This window comes from Podarcis liolepis (genome assembly GCF_965112155.1).
Source record: "Podarcis liolepis genome assembly, chromosome: 12".
Taxonomy (NCBI): domain Eukaryota; kingdom Metazoa; phylum Chordata; class Lepidosauria; order Squamata; family Lacertidae; genus Podarcis; species Podarcis liolepis.
Genome location: NC_139563.1, coordinates 44,119,032 through 44,142,123, shown reverse-complemented (window position 1 = coordinate 44,142,123; position 23,092 = coordinate 44,119,032). Strand labels below are relative to the sequence as shown.

Genomic DNA, 23,092 nt, shown 5'->3' with positions numbered 1-23,092 from the left:
CCCTCCCACTATATATAAGGGTCTGGTGACTTCTGTTTCAGTGTATCGTAAGAAGTGTGCATGCACACAAAAGTTTATACTGAGAACAAACTTAGTTGGTCTCTAAGGTGCTACTGGACAATTTTTTTATATGTTTTGATGTTTAACCAGCCAATCCTCTTAATCACAGAGGCTGTTATGGGTATGAAATGAACAGAACACAGAAAAAGGATACTAATCTCTTCATTTGGACTGCTGGAGAGAAATCTGATGACCGAGTCCACCTGATGACCGCTCCCCCTCTGAAAAGAAACTTACAAGAGGTTTTTTTTTTTTTTAACGGATAAGGGCCATTTAAAACAAAACCATAACTTCATTTAATCTAAAACATTTTATTTATACAAAAATACGGTAAGTGCTTGAGACGCTCGAATAAACAAGGTTATATATGTTCACATTCCTATTTTCATACAGTGAAAGCGTTCCGTGGAAGAATGGGAGAAAAAAAATCCCTTTACATGTAAATAGTACAAAAGAAAGTTAAAAGAGTTGCCAGGAGCTACTGGGTGCTCTCTTAAGTGTTTGCCGCTGCGTGATAAATATCAGGCACAATGCACACAGCGGAGACCCAGGGGCAAGTCTACGCTGCCAATTTAAACCAGTACTGAATCAGTTTGAGCCTTGTCTCAGCAAGTGACGTTCTGGGACAAACTTGCCTCTGATTCTGGGAACTAGCCTACAGCCAGGAGGACTAGTAGGCTGTTCTTAGCCTTTTATCTCACGTATTTGTCTAACCTTCTTCTGAAACCATCTCAAAGTAAGCTTCCACAATTTTCAGTTCAGGAACTCTGGGAACTTACTCCAAGCCAGAGTTGTGGTTATGGAGGAAGGCCTGAAAGTTATGCCAGTTCTGAAACTAGTGGTTTAGATCGGTAATGCAGATGGAAACCTAACTTTCCGGTTTGTGGGGCAAAGCTCCTCCTTTTCCTTTCCTAGCGTAGCACTTTTCCAGTGGGAAACCCCACTAGAGGTCACTCGACTCCAGATCTGCTTAGGAACATGATCCCAGTATAAACCCGTCTTTCCAGTAGCTCCACAGTTCAGTACATAGTCTGTTGCTATTAAACCTCGACTCCGTTTTAATTATTGAGCTCCTGCCCCACTTAATGCTTAAATATTTCTTTAAAAATTAATATAAAAGCAGATGCAAAAAGCTTTTAAAAATAAATATTTCCCCCCATAAATTTATAATTCCTATGTGAATATACTTCTCTCCCCCCCCTCCCCAAATTCCCTATTATTGGATACACAAAGTTCCTAGAGAGAAAAAAGAAATGTATCTGTGACCTGTATGATAAAAACATTGCACTTGAAATACACTTTTTGTTTCTGGAGCAAATCCCTGTTAGAAAACAACACCGAGGCACAGAAGGTGCCTGAAGCCGACTGTGAAACCACGACGAGCCACACAATTTGAGCAGCTCCGATGATCTAGTATGAAAATACTGACGGTCAAAATTCCGTCATTTAAAAATTCCTGGTGAGGCCAGCTCCAAAAGCTAAATATTTTGGAAGACTAAAAGAATGTAAGTCATGCCTGTGGGGATCAGTTTAGGAATGTGCTCTTATTTGCCAGAGTTCTGGATGACTGCAGGCAGGGGTTGCTCAGAATGGCAAGTTAAGGGGGACCGAAAGCGCTGCATGTCTCCAGAGCGGGGCAAATCTTTTTCCACGGCATCGCAGACACCCAGACACTCGGGGAAAGGAGTCCACGTCCTGTTCCTCCTTTTACGCCGGGCATGAAATCAAATGTGAACTTAAGGGCTCAAGAAACGAGACATGATGTTACCGATCCCAGAAAAGGAGGGAGGGGAGCAGTCTACTTTGTGTCAGAAGGCACGGCAAATGCAAAACATCTGTTTCGATTATAATTGGGCCCTGCCTGATTTCAGAGAGCGAGGCTGGGGAGGGGTCGGGGAAGCTGCCCTCTCCCCAAAGCAGGCTGCTAACGGGAACGGCAAAGTTCAAAGAAAGGGACGGGCAGAGGAATTAATGATCTTTTGCGCGGGCATGAAAATTGAGTGGGTGGGGACAACTTTCCAAATTCAAGGAGAAGGGAGGGGGAGGAGGAGGAGAAGAATCAGACCAGTAAGATCCACTGAATCAACGCATCATAAACATACAAGAACCAGCTGAACAACCATTGCATAGTTACATGTTAAAAGAGGCGCTAATATGGTCCAAATCCTTCCCCCCCCCCGCCCCCCCAACTGCAGAAATATAAAAGTCATGCAGCTTTCGTTTTTAAGGCTCCGGTGGGATGAATAAGGCACTTTTTTCTGCCAGCATAACAGCAGGCGTCCTGCATACGATTCCTGGTAGGATTTTCCTATCTATACCTACGTTCCCTGGAAGACTCTTTGCAGAGATTTGTTGAGTGTGTGTGTGTTTATATACATACCTCTCTCTCTATCTACATACATAAAGTTGCTCTTTGATAGTTATCTACAGGCATCGATAAAGTGCAAACATTCTTGGCATTTTGTACAGTCTCGTGTTCTCAGGAAGCAACGGCGTCGTTCCTCCTATGACACGGCGAAGGACGCCGCTTTGCCCTCTCTGGAGCTGCGGGATGGAGGGAGAGGCAGGAACCTCAGTGACACAGGAAGTGAATATGAGACTAATCGCCTCTTCCTGTTCCACTCTTGTGCACATGGAACACAAGAGCAGCCCCTCTCTCTTTCTCTCTCTCTTTGGTTTCGTGGAAGTTTTGTCTTGCAGCAGGCTGTTACTTGGCACTGTTCACAGAGCTCTCTTCGGAGATCTTTTCTTCCGAACTGCTTCTTCCGGAGAGCGTGTCCTGGTACTCGAAATCATTGAACCGCTCAGCTACGCACTGCGCAGTGAGACGCGCCTCAGGGTCGTGGTCCCAGCACTCGACAAGCGTCTCGCAAACCTTCTGGATGCCCTGAAATGCGCAGCGAAAACAGTGAACACATTTTAAAACACCTGAACGTCAAAGCTCTCAGCTCTCAGCTAACGTAAGGCAACCAACTCTGCACATTTATGCAGAATGTCCTCACATGGTATTGGTGCTACTGCGCTGAAAGAAGGCTTAGTGATGCTTAAGAAATTACAGCGCACTAAATTTACACCATATGTGAGACAATTATTGCGGAATGAGAATCCAACTGTTGGGGCCCTATCCTCTAATCAAAGGGTTAATCCCAGCCTCGTTAAGACTGGATGTACTGCTGGCCTTAATGACATGAGCACTTGTATAGTTGCTTGCCTCTGGCTCAGACATATTAATTCATTAATAGGAACGGCAACGCTATCTGACCTTTTATTTCAACGGAAGGGAAGATGTAGCAAAAACCAAGAAAGAGAATGGTTCTCGCCTTGGTGATGTGATAAGCAACATTAGAACCGGGTTAGAATGAAATCTACTATCCTCTTTTCATGTGATTTCTTTAAAAAAGAAGAAGAAAAAGCTTCACAACCTTCTGCATTAACTGCATCAACTGAATGGTTGATGTTGACCAATGTCAACAGCACAGCCAATATTGAAAATATTAATTTTCTTGGTAATTTTCATATTAAGGACATTAAAGCTAAGCTAAATATTAAAAGCATTAACTTGAAATCAGTAGTGCAGCAAATTTCATTCAGGAGGAGGAGGAACGCTCTGTAAAATCCATTTTGGAATTTCATTTTATGAATAAAGGGTGCCTACACAAAAATGCAACTGGATATGGAAGAGCTACTACAGCACACACAGAAAAGTCCTGTGGGTTTTGAAGCTTTGCAAAAAATACCAAGAGTCTTAAGGGACAATAAGCAAATACCAAAGATCAATTCACAGTTTGTGATTTTGACATACCCAGTCACTAAACTGACTGGATACCCCTGGTTGTCACAGGTTGCCTAAATATGCCCTGCGTTCTAATGTAGTTGACAGTAAAGCTCAGGGGATATCAGGAGATACAGAGCTGTTGCCGGTAATCCTGTCACGCGTCAGTTGGATTGGAGCCACCAAATACAAGCCAATATGCCAGGCAAGAAGGACCCACTCTCTTACCTGATGGTTGAGCCATGAGTTAGGAATCTCTGGCCGTCCCCTGTCCCTCAATACGTTGTCCTTCATGCTTTCCACACAAGGATGCTCCCGTACTTTAGAACCAAATGGCGGCTCGTAGTCTTTCACCTCTGTCAAGAGAATGAAAGGAAACAGACATTTAGGCTTGAAGGCCAAGATTCTGGTGGAGCCAAGTTTTGTGCTCCTTCACATAAGTGGAATCTGCTGACGTCTTATACTTTGCCATCTGCCCAGCACCACACAAACACAGGATTGTAGCTCTCTATTTCCTCTAGTCCTATTTCCTTCACTTCGAAGATCTGCCTAGCTGCTTTTTAGTAAGGGGACCCCTGACCGTTAAGTCCTGTCGCAGACGACTCTGGGGTTGCGGCGCTCATCTCGCGTTGCTGGCCGAGGGAGCTGGCGTTTGTCTGCAGACAGCTTTCGGGTCATGTGGCCAGCCTGACTAAGCCGCTTCTGGTGAACCAGAGCAGCACACGGAAACACCGTTTACCTTCCCGCCGCAGCGGTACCTATTTATCTACTTGCACTTTGACGAGCTTTCGAACTGCTAGGTTGGCAGGAGCAGGGACCGAGCAACGGGAGCTCACCCCGTCACGGGGATTCGAACTGCCAACCTTCTGATCGGCAAGCCCTAGGCTCTGTGGTTTAGACCACAGCGCCACCCGCATCCCTTTTAGTAATATCTACCTAAAAGAGATCTATACGGACAATGATGGGCCTGGGTGGCTTCACCTCCAGTTCAAAACTGAGTTTGACTAGCCAAAGGTTTTGTCGATCAATATTTGAGCAAGGCACATCCAGGACAGATAAGCAGCCAGGGATCATGTCTTGTTTCTGTTTGCTGGGGGATGAGAAATGGGAAAACCAAACGAGACAAGGCAAAACTCACAGGATCCTGACAAGAATTAAGTCCCAACTATCTCCATTTGCATATATAACTAAGGCCCAGTCCAAAATGGGAGGTCTTGCAGTACTTCAGGTAAATGCTAAAGGTGGGTATTATTATTATTATTATTATTTTGAGATTTTGCCAAGAAGCAGGGGTTCCACAGCTGTGGAACAGATTGAGGACAAAGAGAGGGACTGGGGTGGTATCATGTTTTAATTTTGTTATTCAGGGGGTTGTGTACTTCAAGTGGAAAAGTGCTATCATCATATCTACTGTTATTTAAAAACTATGTTAACATTCAGCTGAAGAGGAGCAATTACAATTGATTTCCATATAATGTAGGAATTGTTGTCCTTTTTTTGTAATGTATGTAGAATTTACTCACAAGCTGAATGAATCTCTTGCACTGGATCTAAGAGATTGGTCTTTTCTACTGCTCCCCCCCCCCAAGTAAGCACTGGGGGAAGCTGGGAAAAAAATACTACGAATAATGCAAGTTTAAGAAATGTAGCTAAGCTGTAACAACAACCAAGTCTGCAACCCTGAAGTAATATGTACAGTACTGGCAAAGTCCTACTAGCCCTGCGTTCAAAGTAACTAACATTATTGTGCTGGTTTTACTGGTGGCTAACACTTCTTACTCCCATTTCAAGTACCTTCTTGTGTTACAGAACTGTGGCTTTTGTTTTTAAATCAACTTATTACAGGTTGAGCTAAATGTTAAATGGTGGGAAACAACTGTATTCCGATATAACGCTTCAAATTTTGTCAACACAAAACTCCTGCAATTTCCTGAGCTGGCAATGTTGCAAACGGATGTTTTATGGAGATGCTAACATGGAAATGAGCGAAAACTTCCGGTAGATTCCACTAGATTTCCAGAAGTGGCTTTTGCGTCACACAAAAATGTGGAAATGAACAGGTAAGGAGACATGAAGAAGATGGAATAAAGTGCTGCCTGCATGGAACGTCTTTGCCTCCACAACTGAGCCACAGCCCTTCCTTAGCTACAGCTACAGCAAATATGACAAAACAGACCAACACCACATTAGTAGCATTAAGCACAACTAATGTAGCACATGAAAACACCCCACAAAACATAGCCACACTGATAGCCTGGCTAGATTAGAAACCTATTTTGGGTCTACTTTGTTTTCTGTAAGTAGCTAAATCCTTTCCGGTCGACCAATAAACTGAAGTAAAATACTTAGGGGCCCTCAGACAAAGTGACTGTCCCACTGTGGCTTATGTCAGAACTGTCACCTGTGATTTCTGCACCTTTGCATGAGAAAGTATAGATTGGGTTCTATTGCAATGGACACCTTACAATCCCCGAACACACAATTTGCCGCTGAGCACTGATAGCCTACATATATATCAGGCAGGCTGGGCGAGATAATTCTCCACTATCTATTTTTGACATGAAAGGATGCGGGACAGAACTGAAGCGCAGACAAAAAGCAGACACAAACCATATTTCCTGGAGCCAGCCTAAGGAAGCAAGTGTGACTCAAAGCACAATAAAGGGCATTTTTAAAAGTGCCAAGCTTACTTCTGACAAAAGGGAGGAAGCTAATAACTTTGTTAAAACAACAACAACCACCCCTTGCATATGGTTGTTACTTCTGTGTAACGCCTATTCAGAAGTCAACAAGGCATATCTAACCGGGGGCAGAATTGCAGTTGATGCGCTTAATTTTCTTTTAGTGGAAGACAGTTCATTTTAAAAGCATTGCATTTTAGAAATATAATTGGAATTGTGGAAATACAGTGGTCATGCTTCCTCTCAAGTCTTCTCCATAATTTTAATTAAGTGTTGAAACTAAAATTTACATATATTGGCTTTTTCTTCTTTTGTCATTTCCGCACACTGATTAAAAGCACACATATCTCAAGTTATGGTAGACAATACAGGCAGGTAGAAGAAGAAGAAGAAGAGTTTGGATTTGATATCCCGCCTTTCACTCCCCTTCAGGAGTCTCAAAGCGGCTAACATTCTCCTTTCCCTTCCTCCCTCACAACAAACACACTGTGAGGTGAGTGGGGCTGAGAGACTTCACAGAAGTGTGACTGGCCCAAGGTCACCCAGCAGCTGCATGTGGAGGAGCGGAGACACGAACCCGGTTTCCCAGATTACGTGACTACCGCTCTTAACCACTACACCACACTGGCTCTCACTCCCTCTTCTCCACAGAAATCTGACCCAATGCTTCATACAGGCAGTAACAAACTGACCACAGATTTATGCTCCAACACCAGAAGCTTTTAAAATGAAGTGCAGAACTAGTGCTTTTCAAAAATATTGAGCCTCAAAACTCCAGAGCTCTTTCCCGCAATCAGCTGTGTACCATTTTTTCTGTACATTTACGCTTTAACCAAAAGCAGTGTTTCAGTCAAGCCAGCAAATCTTCCAGGCAGTGCACAATTACTTAGAGCAGCTCAAGGAACAGAGGCCATTTTGAAAGGTATTTTCCAGATTATTCCCTGGTAACCTTGCTGATTCTGACTGATGTCATATGCTGGCAACAAAGGACTCGAAAATAAGCAGCTCTTAGAGGGCCTGTCAGATCACTTAACTCTCCCCGTGCTTTTCTTTCTCACAGTATCCATGTCGGCTGCAAGGGCAAAATGCTTGGATGGAAATTGTATTTCTCACAAAGCGTAACATCTGGTACACAGCTGTTGTGCTGACTGAAATGCCAAGCTGAAAGGGTAGTGGAGCAGTTCAAACTTTCCCCAAAGCAGAGTTGCTGAGCTTCTAAATATGACTTCTAAATTATATGCCGGCAAAACATCAAGCAAACTATACCCGTTTCCCACACTTCAGCTCCTCAGCAAGTAACAGAGCGGCCTTCTTCTTAGGCTGATTCTTCACCTTCAGCGACACTGCTATTTATAGTGTCAGCATACAGATTAAACGCCATGTGTGTTTTCTGTTTAAAGTCAACACTAGCTATGAAGGGCTAAGATACTCCAAAAACTGCATTCGGCAAAATCTTCACTCCGCCTCCCAGGCTTTGCAAAGAAAAGAAATGTACCTGCGCCATTTCACAATTTCATTCCCAGCCCGGATACAGAACCCCTTTGTTCTGTGATACTGCTTCACTAACCAAGCACATTGCTTTTTCTTTCTTCTCCCACAAAAATCCACCTCCCCGCCTTTTATGAACACTCCCAAGGGTCAGTTTACAGATCTGCCGGGTAAGGGGATAGGATTAGGCCAGGTGCAAGGGTCTGAGTCATTGCAGGGGAAAGTGTCAAGTGTCCTGGGTTAGCAAGCTTAATGGCTGCGGTGACAAAATGGAGGCCAGTGGAGGATGGATGGCTCAACTGGGTGAACGTATTTGGAATCCAAGATGCTATTGGGATTACACTTGTATTATGAGGCCACACTTGGAATACTGTGTCCAATTCTGGGCACCACAATTTAAGAAGGATGTTTACAAGATGAAAGGTGTGCAGAGGAGGGCAACCAAGATGATAAAGGATCTGGAAACCAAGCCTTATGAGGAGTGGTTGAAGGAGCTGGGTATGTTTAGCCTGGAAAAGAGGACACTGAGAGGAGATATGATAACCATCTTCAAGTATCTCAAGGGTTGTCACATGAAAGAGTCAATCCTTGAAACACAACTGTATCCGTTGAGACTTACAATTTAGGAATTTAAAACAGAGGCTCACAACTCAGAGAACTTAAGACAGAACCCCATCTTAAGAATTTATGTCAGACACTCCTTAGGCTACAATATCAACCCAACGAAGTGCCATGGGGCAGAATAGTACTGAGGAATAATGTACTAAAGAACAGAAGAAGAGGAGAAAATGATAGAATGCTACTTGCTGCCATTTATAGTTCCCAGCTGAAACCACTCCAACCATCAATGATCTACAGCCCACGTTGGACAGTGATGTTTCCCTCTCTCACTGGCCTTGAATGGTAGGGCTTGTTCCTTCTTATAGAACACCCCCTGCCAAAATAAACAACAACCCCAAACCCTAACACAACTACTCACTAGCAACAACAGGCCCTCCATAACAGAGGTCTGGACACAGGGCCCAGCCCTCTGTGGCAGATTCAGATGACAAATCTGTTCCCATGTCTACTATGGCAACACCATACCTTTTTTTATTATTTCAGGGCCTAACAATTTAATCTGCAACATCTGGGCTTCAGTCACCTGTTCCTCTTCTCAGTGTGATATATGCCATCATCCACCAGCAATGCCCTTTTGCATTCTACACAGGACAAGGAAGGCTGTCTCTATGCAAGAATACATAAATAGGTACAAATCTGCCATCAGAAATAGCAATACAGTGGTACCTCCGGTTGCGAACGGGATCCGTTCTGGAGCTCTGGTCCCATCCCGGGGAATTTGCAATCGGAGCTGCCGCTTCTGCGCATGCATGCGGCGTGGTTTAGCGCTTTAGCCAGAAAACTACTTTGGGTTTGCCATGTATGTATCCCGAAGGATACATAACCGGAGGTGAACACAACTAGAGTTACCACTATATTCCAAATTCCATGGGGAAACACTTCAACCTCACAAGAAGCTATTGGCTTGGTTCACACATCAGAAGAAGAAGAAGAGTTTGGATTTGATATCCCGCTTTATCACTACCCTAGGGAGTCTCAAAGTGGCTCACAATCTCCTTTCCCTTCCTCCCCCACAGCAAACACTCTGTGAGGTGAGTGGGGCTGAGAGACTTCAGAGAAGTGTGACTAGCCCAAGGTCACCCAGCAGCTGCATGTGGAGGAGCGGGGAAGCAAACCCGGTCCAGCAGATTACAAGTCTACCGCTCTTAACCACTACACCACACTGGCTCTCAAACGATGGCTTGGCAGGGCCATGTGAATGTCCTGGCTCCTGGAGAAGGGCTAACACATACTTTGCTCCACCCTAGTCTTTTTAACTCGAACCTGTAACTAAGCCAAGACTGGCTTTGCATGTTGTCTGAGCAACAGATCTTGGTTAAGTTGTCTCTCTTCCTTAACAGTGTTAGAAACTGAAATATGAAAGCTGGGAGCTAAATGGGACCTTAAACCAAGGTTATGGGCACAACAACGGAACGTCTAGGGGTGCTTTTTTTATAACAAGAATGCAAAGATGAAAATGAATGAACTGCAGCTAAAATATTATGTTGGTTTTTCACATGGTCTAAGTCCTTCCCCTGCCCACCCCTCTAAGAGGGTCTTGTCTCCAGTCTTCAGAGAGTAGCTGGAAGTGGGGAGGCAGAAAAAGGTCCCCCTTTCCTTCCACTCTGCCGTTTTAATCTGAAATCTTAGGCTCAGTACTGTGCCCAGAGCTCAGAGACTGCTGGCGCCAATGAAATTCCCTGTCACAAAATGCGCCTAGAACAATGGGAGTTTCGAACACTGTTCCTAAGCCATGATCTGTAGCCAAGAAGAAACTCTGGCTTGGTGTCATGGGTAAGCACAGTCTCTGTAAGTGACTTTAGCATTGCCTTCCTGGGGCAAAGGAATTTCAAAGGGAAACTGCAACATGCTTAAATTACAATATAAGAGGTTTGATGCTCTCTCTTGTGGACTGAACCAAGGCAAAGGATTTTTAACACATTATGTGTAATCATTGGCTTATCAATGCCAGGAAGCCTGTGTTAACAACTGTTTTGTGAATTACTGCAGATAATTAGGTACGTATGACTGTCTGTAGCTTTCGGCATTTTGTTTCCCTCTGACCTCATTGTTAACGTTCCCCTCCCTCTCGCCGGTTTCCTCAAGCCATGGGTACGCATTCCTGTAACTCAAGGATAACACTCATGCTTCAGAGGAAGTGGACTATAATCACGAAAGTTTATGCCATAATAAATGTGCCACAAAAGGAGCCACAAGGCACTTCGTTGCTTTTGCTGCAACAAAAATGACTAACTATGCCATCCTTCTAGGGAAAGACATTTTCTACAAACATTATAGTCTAGAAGAGATGGATTTCCTGAGATTCTGCCACATGCACTGTTCCCTACATATAGCCCATCAAAAAAGTGAATGGTCGGTCTATTTATACCTGCATACTTTCCTGTCTTACTGCAGGTGCAAAATGTTTCACGGTTTGTATGCTTACAGTTGTTATAATTTTATATTGTTACTTATTCTACCATTACAGTTAAGGTGTTGGTACTAGAAGAGAGGGATGCGGGTGGCGCTGTGGATTAAACCACAGAGCCTAGGACTTGCCAATCAGAAGGTCGGTGGTTCGAATCCCCGCTACAGGGTGAGCTCCCGTTGCTCTGTCCCTGCTCCTGCCAACCTAGCAGTTCGAAAGCACGTCAAAGTGCAAGTAGATAAATAGGTAACACTCTGGAGGGAAGGTAAACAGCGTTTCCGTGTGCTGCTCTGGTTCGCCAGAAGCGACTTAGTCATGCCGGCCACATGACCCAGAAGCTGTACGCTGGCTCCCTTGGCCAGTAAAGCGAGATGAGTGGCGCAACCCCAGAATCATCCGCGACTGGACCTAATGGTCAGGGGTCCCTTTACCTTTACTAGAATAGAGAGCCCTATATCGCTTGGGACCCAAGTACCTAAAAACAGCATGCCTCCCAATAGCATCCATCTCAGGTCTTGTGACTGGCAGGGGAAGTTCTGTTGGTGGTGTCTCTGGGTGGCTGTCGACCAATAGACATGGACCAATGATAGCGGCTTCTTAGTGGTAGCTCCCTGTTTGTGAAATGCCTTCCCTGGTGAAGTGTGCCTGCCTCCCTTCATCATTGCAGAGCAGAAGAAATTTAAACACATTCCTGCCTACCCAGGCATTTCCACTACATTTTTAATTGCTTTATTTTAACTTTTTTGAGGGTTTGCTGCCCTGAGCGTCTCTGGGAGGAAGGGTGAGCTATACATGTAATAAAAATAAATACATAAGATTGCAGGGAACGGCCGCACTTTGCACCTTTTCGGGGAAATCCACGCTGCTTTATCTCATTTAGCAAAGCTGCCCTAGTTTTATTTCTCGTATAGGTATAATATCGATCATCATAATAGCTTATTTTGGCTGGCTGGCAAGGTTATTTTGTCAGGAACGTGCAATTCCGTGATTATTAATTCCCCAGCATTGCCCTGTTTGGCACAGGTATTGCACTCTCGTTTGCTGCGATGTGATGTCTTATCATCTACAATGAATCCTTTTTTCTGTTTTTTAACTTTTCTCTCTTTTTTTAGGAGGGAAATTTATAAGGGACTTAGATAAAGTAGCACACACTTCTTCTTTCCCCCCCAATCTTTCCTGACAAAAGCCCGATTATTTTAATTTCAGGCAGCTCTGCAACTTCCTGAGTGGAGCACTGCTAGGAGAGTGCTTTTCTTTCCCTAGGCATTATTCCAGAGTCCTCAAACAGAAACAGGAAGCGTCATCAGGCATCAGCAAGGATGAAAGAGTCTTCCTCAACAAACAGAACATCCATGCCTTAAAAGGAGCATTCTGTGGAATGCTGTAAGCCCAAACGCTAAGGAAGGAAAGCAATAATGATGATGATGAAAAGTATCTTACCAGCTTTTCTGTTTCCTCGTGAAACAGAAACAAAACACAAAGCAGCAGCAGCAGTGGCAAAGGTCAAACCAGAAACTTAGAAATGACCTTTGGAAAACCTAAAAGTGTGTCTCCACCTGAAGAATTTAAAAACATACCTTCCTCCCAGCCCTGTCAGCATGGAACACCTGTGCTCAGAGACCTGTACTGGTTGCCGATTTGCAACTGGGCCGAGTTCAGAGTGCGACTAACAGCATATACAGCCCTCAGCAGCTTGGAACCAGTTGGCTTGTGAAACAGTCTGATTTCATAATAATAATACAGCCGTACCTTGGAAGTCAAAATGAATCTCTTCTGGAAGTCCGTTTGACTTCCAAAACATTCGGAAACCAAATCGTGGGTTCTGATTGGCTGCAGGAAGCGCCTGCAGCCAATCGGAAGCCGCGTCGGATGTTCGGCTTCCAAAGAACGTTCGCAAACTGGAACAGTCACTTCTGGGTTTTGATCGTTCAGGAGCCAAAACGTTCGAGAACTAGGCTGTTCGAAAACCAAGGTATGACTGTAATGATAATGATAATTACAGTGGTACCTCTGGTTATGTACTTAATTCATTCCGGAGGTCCGTTCTTAATCTGAAACTGTTCTTAACCTGAAGCACCACTTTAGCTAATGGGGCCTCCTGCTGCTGTCGCGCATCCTGAAGCAAAGTTCTTAACCCAAGGTAATATTTCTGGGTTAGCGGAGTCTGTAACCTGAAGCGTATGTAACCTGAAGCATATTTAACCCGAGGTACAACTGTATTATATTTATACCCCACCCATCTGGCTGGGCGGCTTACTTGTTCAGCAGTTTTAAGAAATCTTTTTCTTTTCTTTTTTTAAAAAAATACACTTTGGAATCTCTGCCTATTGATACTCTTTTCAGTGCTTCCTAAAAACATTTAGGTTTTAAGAAGTAGTGCTCAGTGGTTCTAGAAATTGTTTCGAATACGAATACAGATCTAGCCCAGGAAGCTGTATGACAGATCACCTGTGTGAATCACACACTACTACTCCAGGCTTCTTGAAAGAAAAGAGAAAGGTTCATGTTAAGTAAATTAATAGTATTTTGGGGGTGGGGTGGGGAGGATTCCTACAACCTTTAGAGCTAAGTAGCATGTAAACACATAAAAATACAACTCCACAAAGGAGCACATGAAACATACCTCCGACGCTGTTGCATCGAGATGTCATTTCCCACAGAACCAAAGCCATGGAATATACGTCAGTTTGTTTGAAGGACTCGACGTTATCCAAGTTCATTCTGGATTCCAGGACTTCGGGAGCCATGTACCTTGCTGTGCCAACCTGTCAGCATTCACAAAATGGTTAAAAAAATTATTTTTGATGGAGTAACCCGTCTGACTGTACACGTTGAGCTTTCTGTGCTTGTTTTGTTTTTAACAAAAAAAAAAATTTCTCTTTAAAAACGGCAGCGAGAAGTTTCGAACATTCCGTTGCAACTACAAAATCCAGGTTGTAACCGTGCACATGGAAGAGGCAGTGCAAAGCAGACTGGAGAATCTGCAATCGCAAGGTTTAACCACTACCCCCAATGGTATTTCAACGTCTTGTAAGCACGAGTAGTTGACAGCCATTCATAAATGGAAAACTAGAGTAAAGAGTCACATTTTGTGGACGCTATTAGGGTACAGGGCAAAACCTATCCCTGCATCCTGAAAACTGAGACTTTGCTGACAAAGATCATGCGCTGCAAGGGGTTGGACTAGATGGCCCCTGGGGTTCCTTCCAACTCTATGAATCCATGCAGGGGAGAAGGATGTGTGTCCCTTGAAATAATTAATTGTCCAAACCCTCCCCTCCAAACACATTCAAGCCATCACAGTACAGTGGTACCTTGTTATTATTAATTATTATTAGTATTAGTATTAAATTTTATTTATACCCCACCCTCCCCAGGCTCAGGGCAGCTAACACCGGTATAAAAACAATTGATTGAAATACAACTTAAAAACAAAATTAAAATACAACATTAAAATGCAGCCTGATTTCAGTAGGAACTCAAATCAAAAACGTTTTGGGGGATGAAAACGTCAAGTCTTCACCAAGGCCAACTATCCAGACTGGTCCTACGTGGGCCAGAAAAAAGCCAGGGAAGTCCCCAAATAGGAGTTCCATCACAGAAGGAAAGAGGAAAAAGGAAGAGGGGGAGGGGATCAATTTGATTCCAAGCCAAAGGCCTGGCAGAATAACTCTGTCTTACAGGCCCTGCGGAAAGAAATCAGATCCTGCAGGGCCCTGGTCTCATGAGGCAGAGTGTTACACCAGGCCGGAGCCAGTGTTGAAAAGGCCCTGGCTCTGGTTGAGGCTAATCTGACTTCCTTAGGGACCGGGGCCTCTAGGGTGTTACTATTTATAGACCTCAAGGTCCTCCGTGGGGCATACCGGTTCGACTTCCAAAATGTTTGGGAACCAAATCACAGCTTCTGATTGGCTACAGGAAGCTCCTGAAGCCAATCGGAAGCTACAGAAGTCGCATCAGACATTTGGGTTCCAAAAAACATTCAAAAACCAGAACAATCACTTCCAGTTTCCAATCGTTCAGACTCCCAAGCTGTTTGAAAACCAAGGTACAACTGTAGTGGACAATTTTGCCAAGCCCTGTTTTAAATCCTCCCCAGCTTTGACTCTTTCCTTGCTCCCCCCCTCTGCCCCGTCGTACGGCTCACCTGCCCACTGTTAGCCAGGTCATCCACAGAGAGGGTGGGATCCAGCCGCAGCGACAGCCCAAAGTCACAGAGGCAGCAGGTCAAATCGTTCTTCACCAGGATATTGGAGCTCTTGAGGTCTCTGTGAACAATGGGCGTCTTGGGTCGGCCGCAAGGTGTGTGATCGCTGTGAAGATGGGCGATCCCTCGGGCCAAAGACCCGCCTAGTTTCCAGAGGTCCTCCCAGCTAATGATGTGCTTTATAAGGTACTCCTGCAAATTCCCCCTCGCGTGGAAGGCAGTGATCAGCCAGTACTGTTTGCCTACATCCGTCTTGCGCTCCTCGGCCGTGAGGAACTGCAGGATATTTTCGTGCTTCAGGTTTATGTCGGAGAAGATGTCCTTCTCCGTCTTCCAGGAGACGTACTCTTCGTAGGAGAAGATCTTGACCGCCACGGTTTCAAACTGCTCTGATGTGTTCTGTTTCAGTTTAGCCTTGTAGACTTCAGCGAAGCGTCCTTTCCCCACCAGAGTGTCCAGCTCAATGGGCAGGAGCTCAGTATTGTGGTTGATGTTATTGGCGCAAGTGGAGCTGATGTCAGAGCAGTCGTCGTCCATCATGATGGCGCAAACATCGCTGCAGTCTTTATGCTTCCTGGACTTCACGTTCTTCTCCCATGCCTTATTCAGCTTCCTCCTTCTCTGGATACGGTAGCAGTAAAAGATAAGGATCACGGCTTTGGCAATCACCAGCAGCGGGACGAGGCTTATCAGCGCAACTTTGGAAATCACACTGATCACGTCTTCGTCTGGTATTTCAGTGATATCTGGTAGAATGAGATAAATAATATTGCTGAAGCGTTGATAAAAGATGCTACGGCAATAGAGGCATTTTACTGTAGTTTACTTTAACCTACAACGGGAATCTGCAAAAACTTCGCAATTCTACAAACCCCAAAGAGGGTCAAACTTCTGTTTCTCAGGCATCATTCAACGGTGCCACTCAAATCCCACTGAATACATACCAAATGGGCTCCTCTGTATATACAGTGGCAAAAACCAAACAAACCACCAGTTCAGGCAATGCTGTTGTTATTTTTTCTCCTCTATTTGGGTAAAAATAGATTTGGGCAAAACAAGGTAAAGGTAAAGGGACCCCTGACCATTAGGTCCAGTCGTGGCCGACTCTGGGGTTACAGCACTCATCTCGCTTTATTGGCCGAGGGAGCTGGCGTACAACTTCGGGGTCACATGGCCAGCATGACTAAGCCGCTTCTGGCGAACCAGAGCAGTGCATGGAAACGCCATTTACCTTCCCACCGGAGTGGTACCTATTTATCTACTTGCACTTGATGTGCTTTCGAACTGCTAGGTTGGCAGGAGCAGGGACCGAACAACAGGAGCTCACCCCATCACGGGGATTCAAACCGCCGACCTTCTGATCAGCAAGTCCTAGGCTCTGTGGTTTAACCCACAGCGTCACCCGCATCCCGGGCAAAACAAAGGGGAGGGCAATTTTTGCTTACTTGAGAATTTAGTGTGCTTACACTAACATATATGCTGAATGTGGGTCTGGACCAACTTCTCACTGCCGCAAGCGTGGCGAAAAGTGATTCTAGCCAGAACCTGTACAGAGATTGTAATTCCTTGTCGCTATCGGTATGTGACAGTATTTAGAGAAAGAGGAAGCTGTCACAGAAAGACTTTGTTTCGTAAGCCCCTTTTTAAAAAATAACAATAAAAAGCTTTAAGAAGTTTAGTCTAGACTAAAGGATGTGTCATCACTATTGTTATGACCAAGTTAGTTTAGCAAAGCAAGATGTATACTTTGAGATTATGGTGTGTGTGTGTGTGCAAAACTCTCTCAACAGCTGAAAATCTAGTCTGAGTAAGAGGCACAATGGAACTTTCAACCACAGTGGAATGAGCGGCTTGTGTCATCACACACTTGCGTTTTCTATCTAGCAATTCAGTTGGCAGCAGAAATTTCAACTATTTTGAGGGTGGGGGAGCCAAAATGTTTAGGGGAATACCGCAGAGGCATTTGACTATTTTATTTTATTAAAATACTCAACGTTTTCTTCAAGTAAACTAAAATGTTATCAAGTCAAGAGAGGAGATGCTGAAACAAACACACACACACACACACACACACACAAACGAGAGTAAAAGCCTTTAAAATAATAATAATAATAATAATAATAATAATAATAATAATAATAATAATAATAACAAATCAGCAGTTTCCTACAAGATGACACAAGTTAAGTGAAAGAAAATTAATGAAGATTCAAACTAGGACTGAACTACATGTTACATGATTTTTTTAAAAAAACAAACCCATAGCCTGGCACACCCCCTATTTTTGTACAAGAAAAACTGCTTGGAGGATGGTTATTTGAAGCAAAAAAGAAAAGAAAAGAAAAGAAAAGAAAAGAAAAGGGGGTGTTTAACACTTCCCTCCTCTTGCTGGAATTGTCTGAAATTAAAGAAAGATTTGCAGTCCCTGGGATGATGGGTTCAGCATGGACAAACACTTACTGGGGTTTTTTCCTGGCCTATTTAATGTCACCCGAAATGTATGACTACTCCACATTTAGTGGCTTAGCAAAAATATTCAACCGCTTTAAATGGGGTCTCAAATGGAAAGCTTCATTCATCTCAACTGGGCTTCACGGGATTTCAGCATGCCATCTGCTGGAGAACTGTCCACTCGGTCTTTTATGAACCACTTTCATGGCATTTGCCAAGCAGCAGATACACCACAATACACACTTAGCTTGCTGCATGTAGCCCAGGAACTGTTTTGTCCTCTAGGCTGAATTCTGGACATCACATTGGGATTGTGGGAGAGAAGGGGCATTTGTTGCCAGCTCTGTGTACTCCCATTGCCCCATGATGGCTGACCCTGCTTCTTTGCACAGAATAATACACCGGAATTTGCCACTAATGAATCATTTTAAGCAGCGAGTCACAAAACAAGCAAAGTCCAGATTCATCTCTAAATAGCTCCTGTGAATGCCTGTCACTTTAAGAGAGGAAAGATATCATACAGGAAGTGAGGACTAGCGGTGGAAAAGGGACAGAAAGCAGCAAGCAAAGAGAAAGAGGGAAAACTACAGACGTTTGTGATTGAAACAACTAAGCAGTTTTCTTGAGCAACAGAATAACCTGTCCTGCTTTGAAGATCTTTAGGGCTACTTGGTTAATGATGCATTGCCTTGGCGATGGCCTTTTAAAAAGGAAATTATTGGCTCTAAGCCAGCTTTTAAGTCTGCTGCTTGACTGGTTTACATACATACAGTGGTACCTCAGGTTAAATACTTAATTTGTTCCGGAGGTCCGTACTTAACCTGAAACTGTTCTTAACCTGAAGCACCACTTTAGCTAATGGGGTCTCCCACTGCTGCCGCGCTGCCAGAGCACGATTTCTGTTCTCAACCTGAAGTAAAGTTCTTAACCTGAGGTACTATTTCTGGGTTAGCGGAGTCTGTAACCTGAAGCGTATGTAACCTGAAGCGTATGTAACCCGAGGTACCACTGTACAAGCATAATTTTATTTGTATGATGCCTTTCCATGGTTTAAAACCATGCTCAAGGTGGCTTTCAACGTGAAAAAAATTGCACAAAGATGCAAACGTAACAAAAGTAGTCATAAAAAATAAATAAATGGAACATTGAAATGTATGCAACCAAATCAAACCATTTCCACATGGATCACAATAAGGTCTAAAACAAAGATACAAAAATTTAGGACCACAAACAGCAACAAAATCCCTAAAGAAAAGCCAAGAGTCTGTTCAGCAGCCTCAGCTCATGTAGCTGGAGTCAGTCAGGACCCCTCCCTCCCAGGCCAGGTGGGAAAAGGCCTGCAAGGCAGGGAGCAGGTCTTCCAGGGCTCAAACCCTTGATTTAGGACACAGGAGGGGAAGCTCTCTGCCCTGGGTCTAACCAGGCATATGACTTTGGCTTGCAAGGCCATTTGGAGCAAGCCATGCCACCCAGTATAAGCTAAACAAGCTATAGCTTAGTGCCCCCCAAAAAATTAAAGGGAAAAAACCTGGATGTACATTTCCAAAACATAAGATAAGTTCAACAATTACTTTGATAAAATACATATTTTGTTACGTGCAAATGGCTTTAGATACATATTAGGTCCATAAATAACCATATAGCATATATTCAACAGAAAAAACAGTGACAATTTGTTGTTGACAAAGGACAGCTGGATATATAAAGAGCCCCATTGCCTTCAGTAGCTTAGGGCATTGGTAGGCAAACTAAGGCCCGGGGGCTGGATCCGGACCAATCACCTTCTCAATCCGGCCCACGGACAGTCTGGGAATCAGCGTGTTTTTACATGAGTAGAATGTGTCCTTTTATTTAAAGTGCATCTCTGGGTTATTTGTGGGGCCTGCCTGGTGTTTTTACATAAGTAGAATGTGTGCTTTTATTTAAAATGCATCTCTGGGCTATTTGTGGGGCATAGGAATTCATTCATTTCTGCCCCCAAAGAATATAGTCCGGCCCCCCCACAAGTTCTGAGGGACAGTGGACCGGCCCCCTGCTGAAAAAGTTTGCTGACCCCTGGCATAAGGCCTCATCAAACCGAAATCCGGCCCTGACACCACCTGTCAAGTTATCTGACGTCTGGCACAGAAATCTGGTATCTTCCATCTAAGCACTAATTGTCGATATTAGAGATCTCTCATCTTTGTTTTTAGCATTAAGAACCCTAGTGCTACGCTCAGAGATAAGCCCCCGCCTGCTCTTTAAAAGGCAGCAAGCAGAGAGGCTTATCTTGGATACAAGTCTCGGCTGCTGGCTTTTACCGAAAAACCACAGGCAGGCTGAAATCGGAATCATCTGTCAAAAATGGCCCACAGAGGGTGGGTTAGTACTAGATCTGGCCTTTAGGCTGAAAAAGACTCCCTAGCCATACTTAAGGATATGGAGTTAGATCCAGACTTTGGCTGCAATCCTAAATCAACGTATATGGGACTTTCTTCACTGAATTTAACAGGTGGCAGCCTTATTCATACACAGAGTAGACTCATTGAAATCAAAGGGACTTGAGTTAAGGTTCATTCATGCTTCTGTTCACTTCGCCACTTTCCCCCAAGAAAACCCATGGTTTAGTGCTGAACAGGAAGAAACAGAAATCAGATTCTCTGCCGATAGCTATTTGTTCCGATTTAGTACTAAAGAGCGAGTTTTCTGGGGGAAAGCAGTGGGGGCAAAACTGCCCAGACCAGAGCCTAGAAAGCACGGGACAAGCAGAAAACAGTTCGGATCCATGCTTTGAAAGAACAAGACAAGTAGAAGTGTGGATAAGCTCAGAGTCTAATGAAGTATGATGGAATCTGGATCAAAGCCATTGTTTCTAGTTAACAGTTGCTGGGAATCCCAAATGGGGACTCAGGTCCTTCTTGCATGGCCCAAGCTCCCCTAGCTCCCCCCAAAATAAATACACAAACACAAGTATATTGGGTTAATGGGATAAATAAGGCCACAACTTTATTGGTTAAAGATGTGAGCGGTTTGGCTTAGGCAATGGGTTGAAGCAAGACTATATCCTGACTCCTGTCTGACTGCAGGAACTCTCTTAAGGGTCAATCATCAGAAGGGGGATCCCTATGATGTACATCAATTGAGCACCCCCAGGGTCACTGTTGGGGTCATGGCATGGCCCTAGCCCACGCCCAGGCTTCGGGCAGGAACCACACCCCCAGATCCCTTTAACGGGATACGCTTAACATGGAGGGGCAGGCGAAGGAAAAACCTCACCTCCCATAATAACGCTTACCCAATGCCTAACCACCAATCGAGCCAAAGGCTCACCACCAACACACTCGCACCTGCAACCAACACTTAATGCCCTCCATGATATTGGCCAGCCAAAAATCAGTGCCCATGTCCAAAAGGTGAACGCCATTGTTACGAAACAGGGCCTCCTGGTCAAACGTGATGGCAAGGTGCCGGGAGACATGGGTTTTTGTCATTATCACACACCACTTCCAACATTGTTCCTTATGTAATCTCCTGTCTGTGATCTTCCCACTTTGGTATAGCAATTGCCCCTGACCAGGGGGTAGGCAACTTAAGGCCCAGGGGCCAGATGCGGCCCAATCGCCTTCTCAATCCAGCCCATGGACGGTCTGGGAATCAGCGTGTTTTTACATGACTATTTGAAATGCATCTCTGGGTTATTTGTGGGGCCTGCCTGGTGTTTTTACATGAGTAGAATGTCTGCTTTTATTTAAAATGCATCTCTGGGTTATTTGTGGGGCATAGGAATTCATTCATTATTTTCCCAAAAAAATGTAGTCTGGCCCCCCACAAGGTCTGAGGGATGGTGGACTGGCCCATGGCCGAAAAAGGTTGCTGACCCCTGCCCTTGACCCTCCAACACAGTCCAGCAGCAAAGGAAGCATTCCTCCCAAAAAGTGGTGGTAGTAAAAAATCTCTCATCTCCCCCACCCTCCAATATGCAAAGCTGAAACAGTAATGCAAGTCATTCTTAATCACATTAAGTATGCCTATGCAAATGACATGGTGTCCAGAATTCAAGCCCAAGCCACTTAAATCATGTACTTTTGTTTAAATAACAAAATTCTCTTTTTCGACAGCTTTAGATGGATGTAACTGAACATCAGGTGAGAAGGCGGGGAAACGATGGAACAAAAATAGCTCTGTTAGTCTTCAATTCAGGTGTTGTACAAAGACAGCCATCACACTTGCCTGTTCCGACTCTCAATGTGCTGCAAACTGGAATGTGTTTGAAAAGCTTACTAGGCAAGTATATTTAGAAACTGTAGCCTCAGTGTCAGCATTGCACTACGGATCCTCTTGCTTCTGGGGTTTTTGTGGGGTTTAGGGTAGGGGCTGCCCCTAGAGGCAGGGAATCTTGGGGATAGTGGATCATACTGGTACTCTGATAATAACTGTACACTCGTGGACTATTATAACAGATGGACCTATTGTGGCATAGTATAAACCAGTTGCAAGCAGATGTTACAACTGCAACAGATTATTAAAGTATCCAAGGCTGTTTCGTTGAGTGCTGATAAATTATTAAGAAACAAGACAATATATATAAAATGTATCCTCTAACTTGTATAACTAGTATCCTTCAACTTGTATACGTTTAGCATTATCTGCTTGCTAATAATTTTCAGGAACAAATCGATCACTCTAGACTGGCTACATTTCCCCAGATGATACACATTAACCTCCATTATTATATTCACCTCTGGTTTGATTCTGCGTAAATTCCCAAAATTACTTTTTTGCCAGTGTTAGTTAGATCCGCCTGCAATTATTGAAATCTCTTCTGTGACAACTCTGCAGTGTTAAAGACTTTTGTCTTAGCAGTGCAAATTCTATCACGTGCGTCAGCCAGGGCAAGATTATTTCATTTTATAGAATTCAGTACCAAGGTTGGCAAAGCTCGCTTTTTGGAGGATGAGAGTTATCCTCATAAATGAGATTCCTCTTCCCACTCTCCCATTTCAGTATTTTGAAAAACGAAAAACAAAGCACAGAGGTACATTAGATGACCTGATCCACCAAAGTCCTTCTTATGGGGCGTGCATTTGATAATTTATTAAGAAAATGTATACATCGCTTTAACATTTTTGGTAGAGTCCCCCAATCCTTACCATTTGTAGAAACTTAAAAAAATCAGAATACAATACAAACAAATAAAATAATACGAATAAAGATCAGAATGCAATAAATGCTTTGCTACAATTCCATAAATTCAAATGGCGCCTAAGGAGGAGAGCACCCTTAATCATCCAAATAGGCCTAGGAGAACAACTGGGTTTTTAGAAGACATTTGGAGCCTCAGAAAGAGCTTCCTGGATTTATTTTGGGAGAGTATTCCAGAGAGATAGCACTGCAGCTGAAAAGGCCTATTTCCAGGGTGTTTCCAA

The 23,092-nt window shown here is 44.0% G+C and overlaps 1 protein-coding gene across 1 annotated transcript in view; it reads right to left on the bottom strand.

The window, feature by feature from the left end:
- Positions 1-355: 355 nt before the first annotated feature.
- The window catches only part of TGFBR2 (transforming growth factor beta receptor 2), a 65,148-nt gene continuing 42,411 nt past the window's right edge, over positions 356-23,092 (bottom strand). The window contains exons 4-7 of the mRNA XM_083468246.1: positions 15,177-15,982; positions 13,653-13,794; positions 4,061-4,188; positions 356-2,947 (exon numbers count right to left, since the gene is read on the bottom strand). Of these exons, the coding sequence (XP_083324372.1) occupies positions 2,768-2,947; positions 4,061-4,188; positions 13,653-13,794; positions 15,177-15,982 (1,256 nt within the window). The 3' untranslated portion in view covers positions 356-2,767. The remainder of the gene's footprint in view (positions 2,948-4,060; positions 4,189-13,652; positions 13,795-15,176; positions 15,983-23,092) is intronic.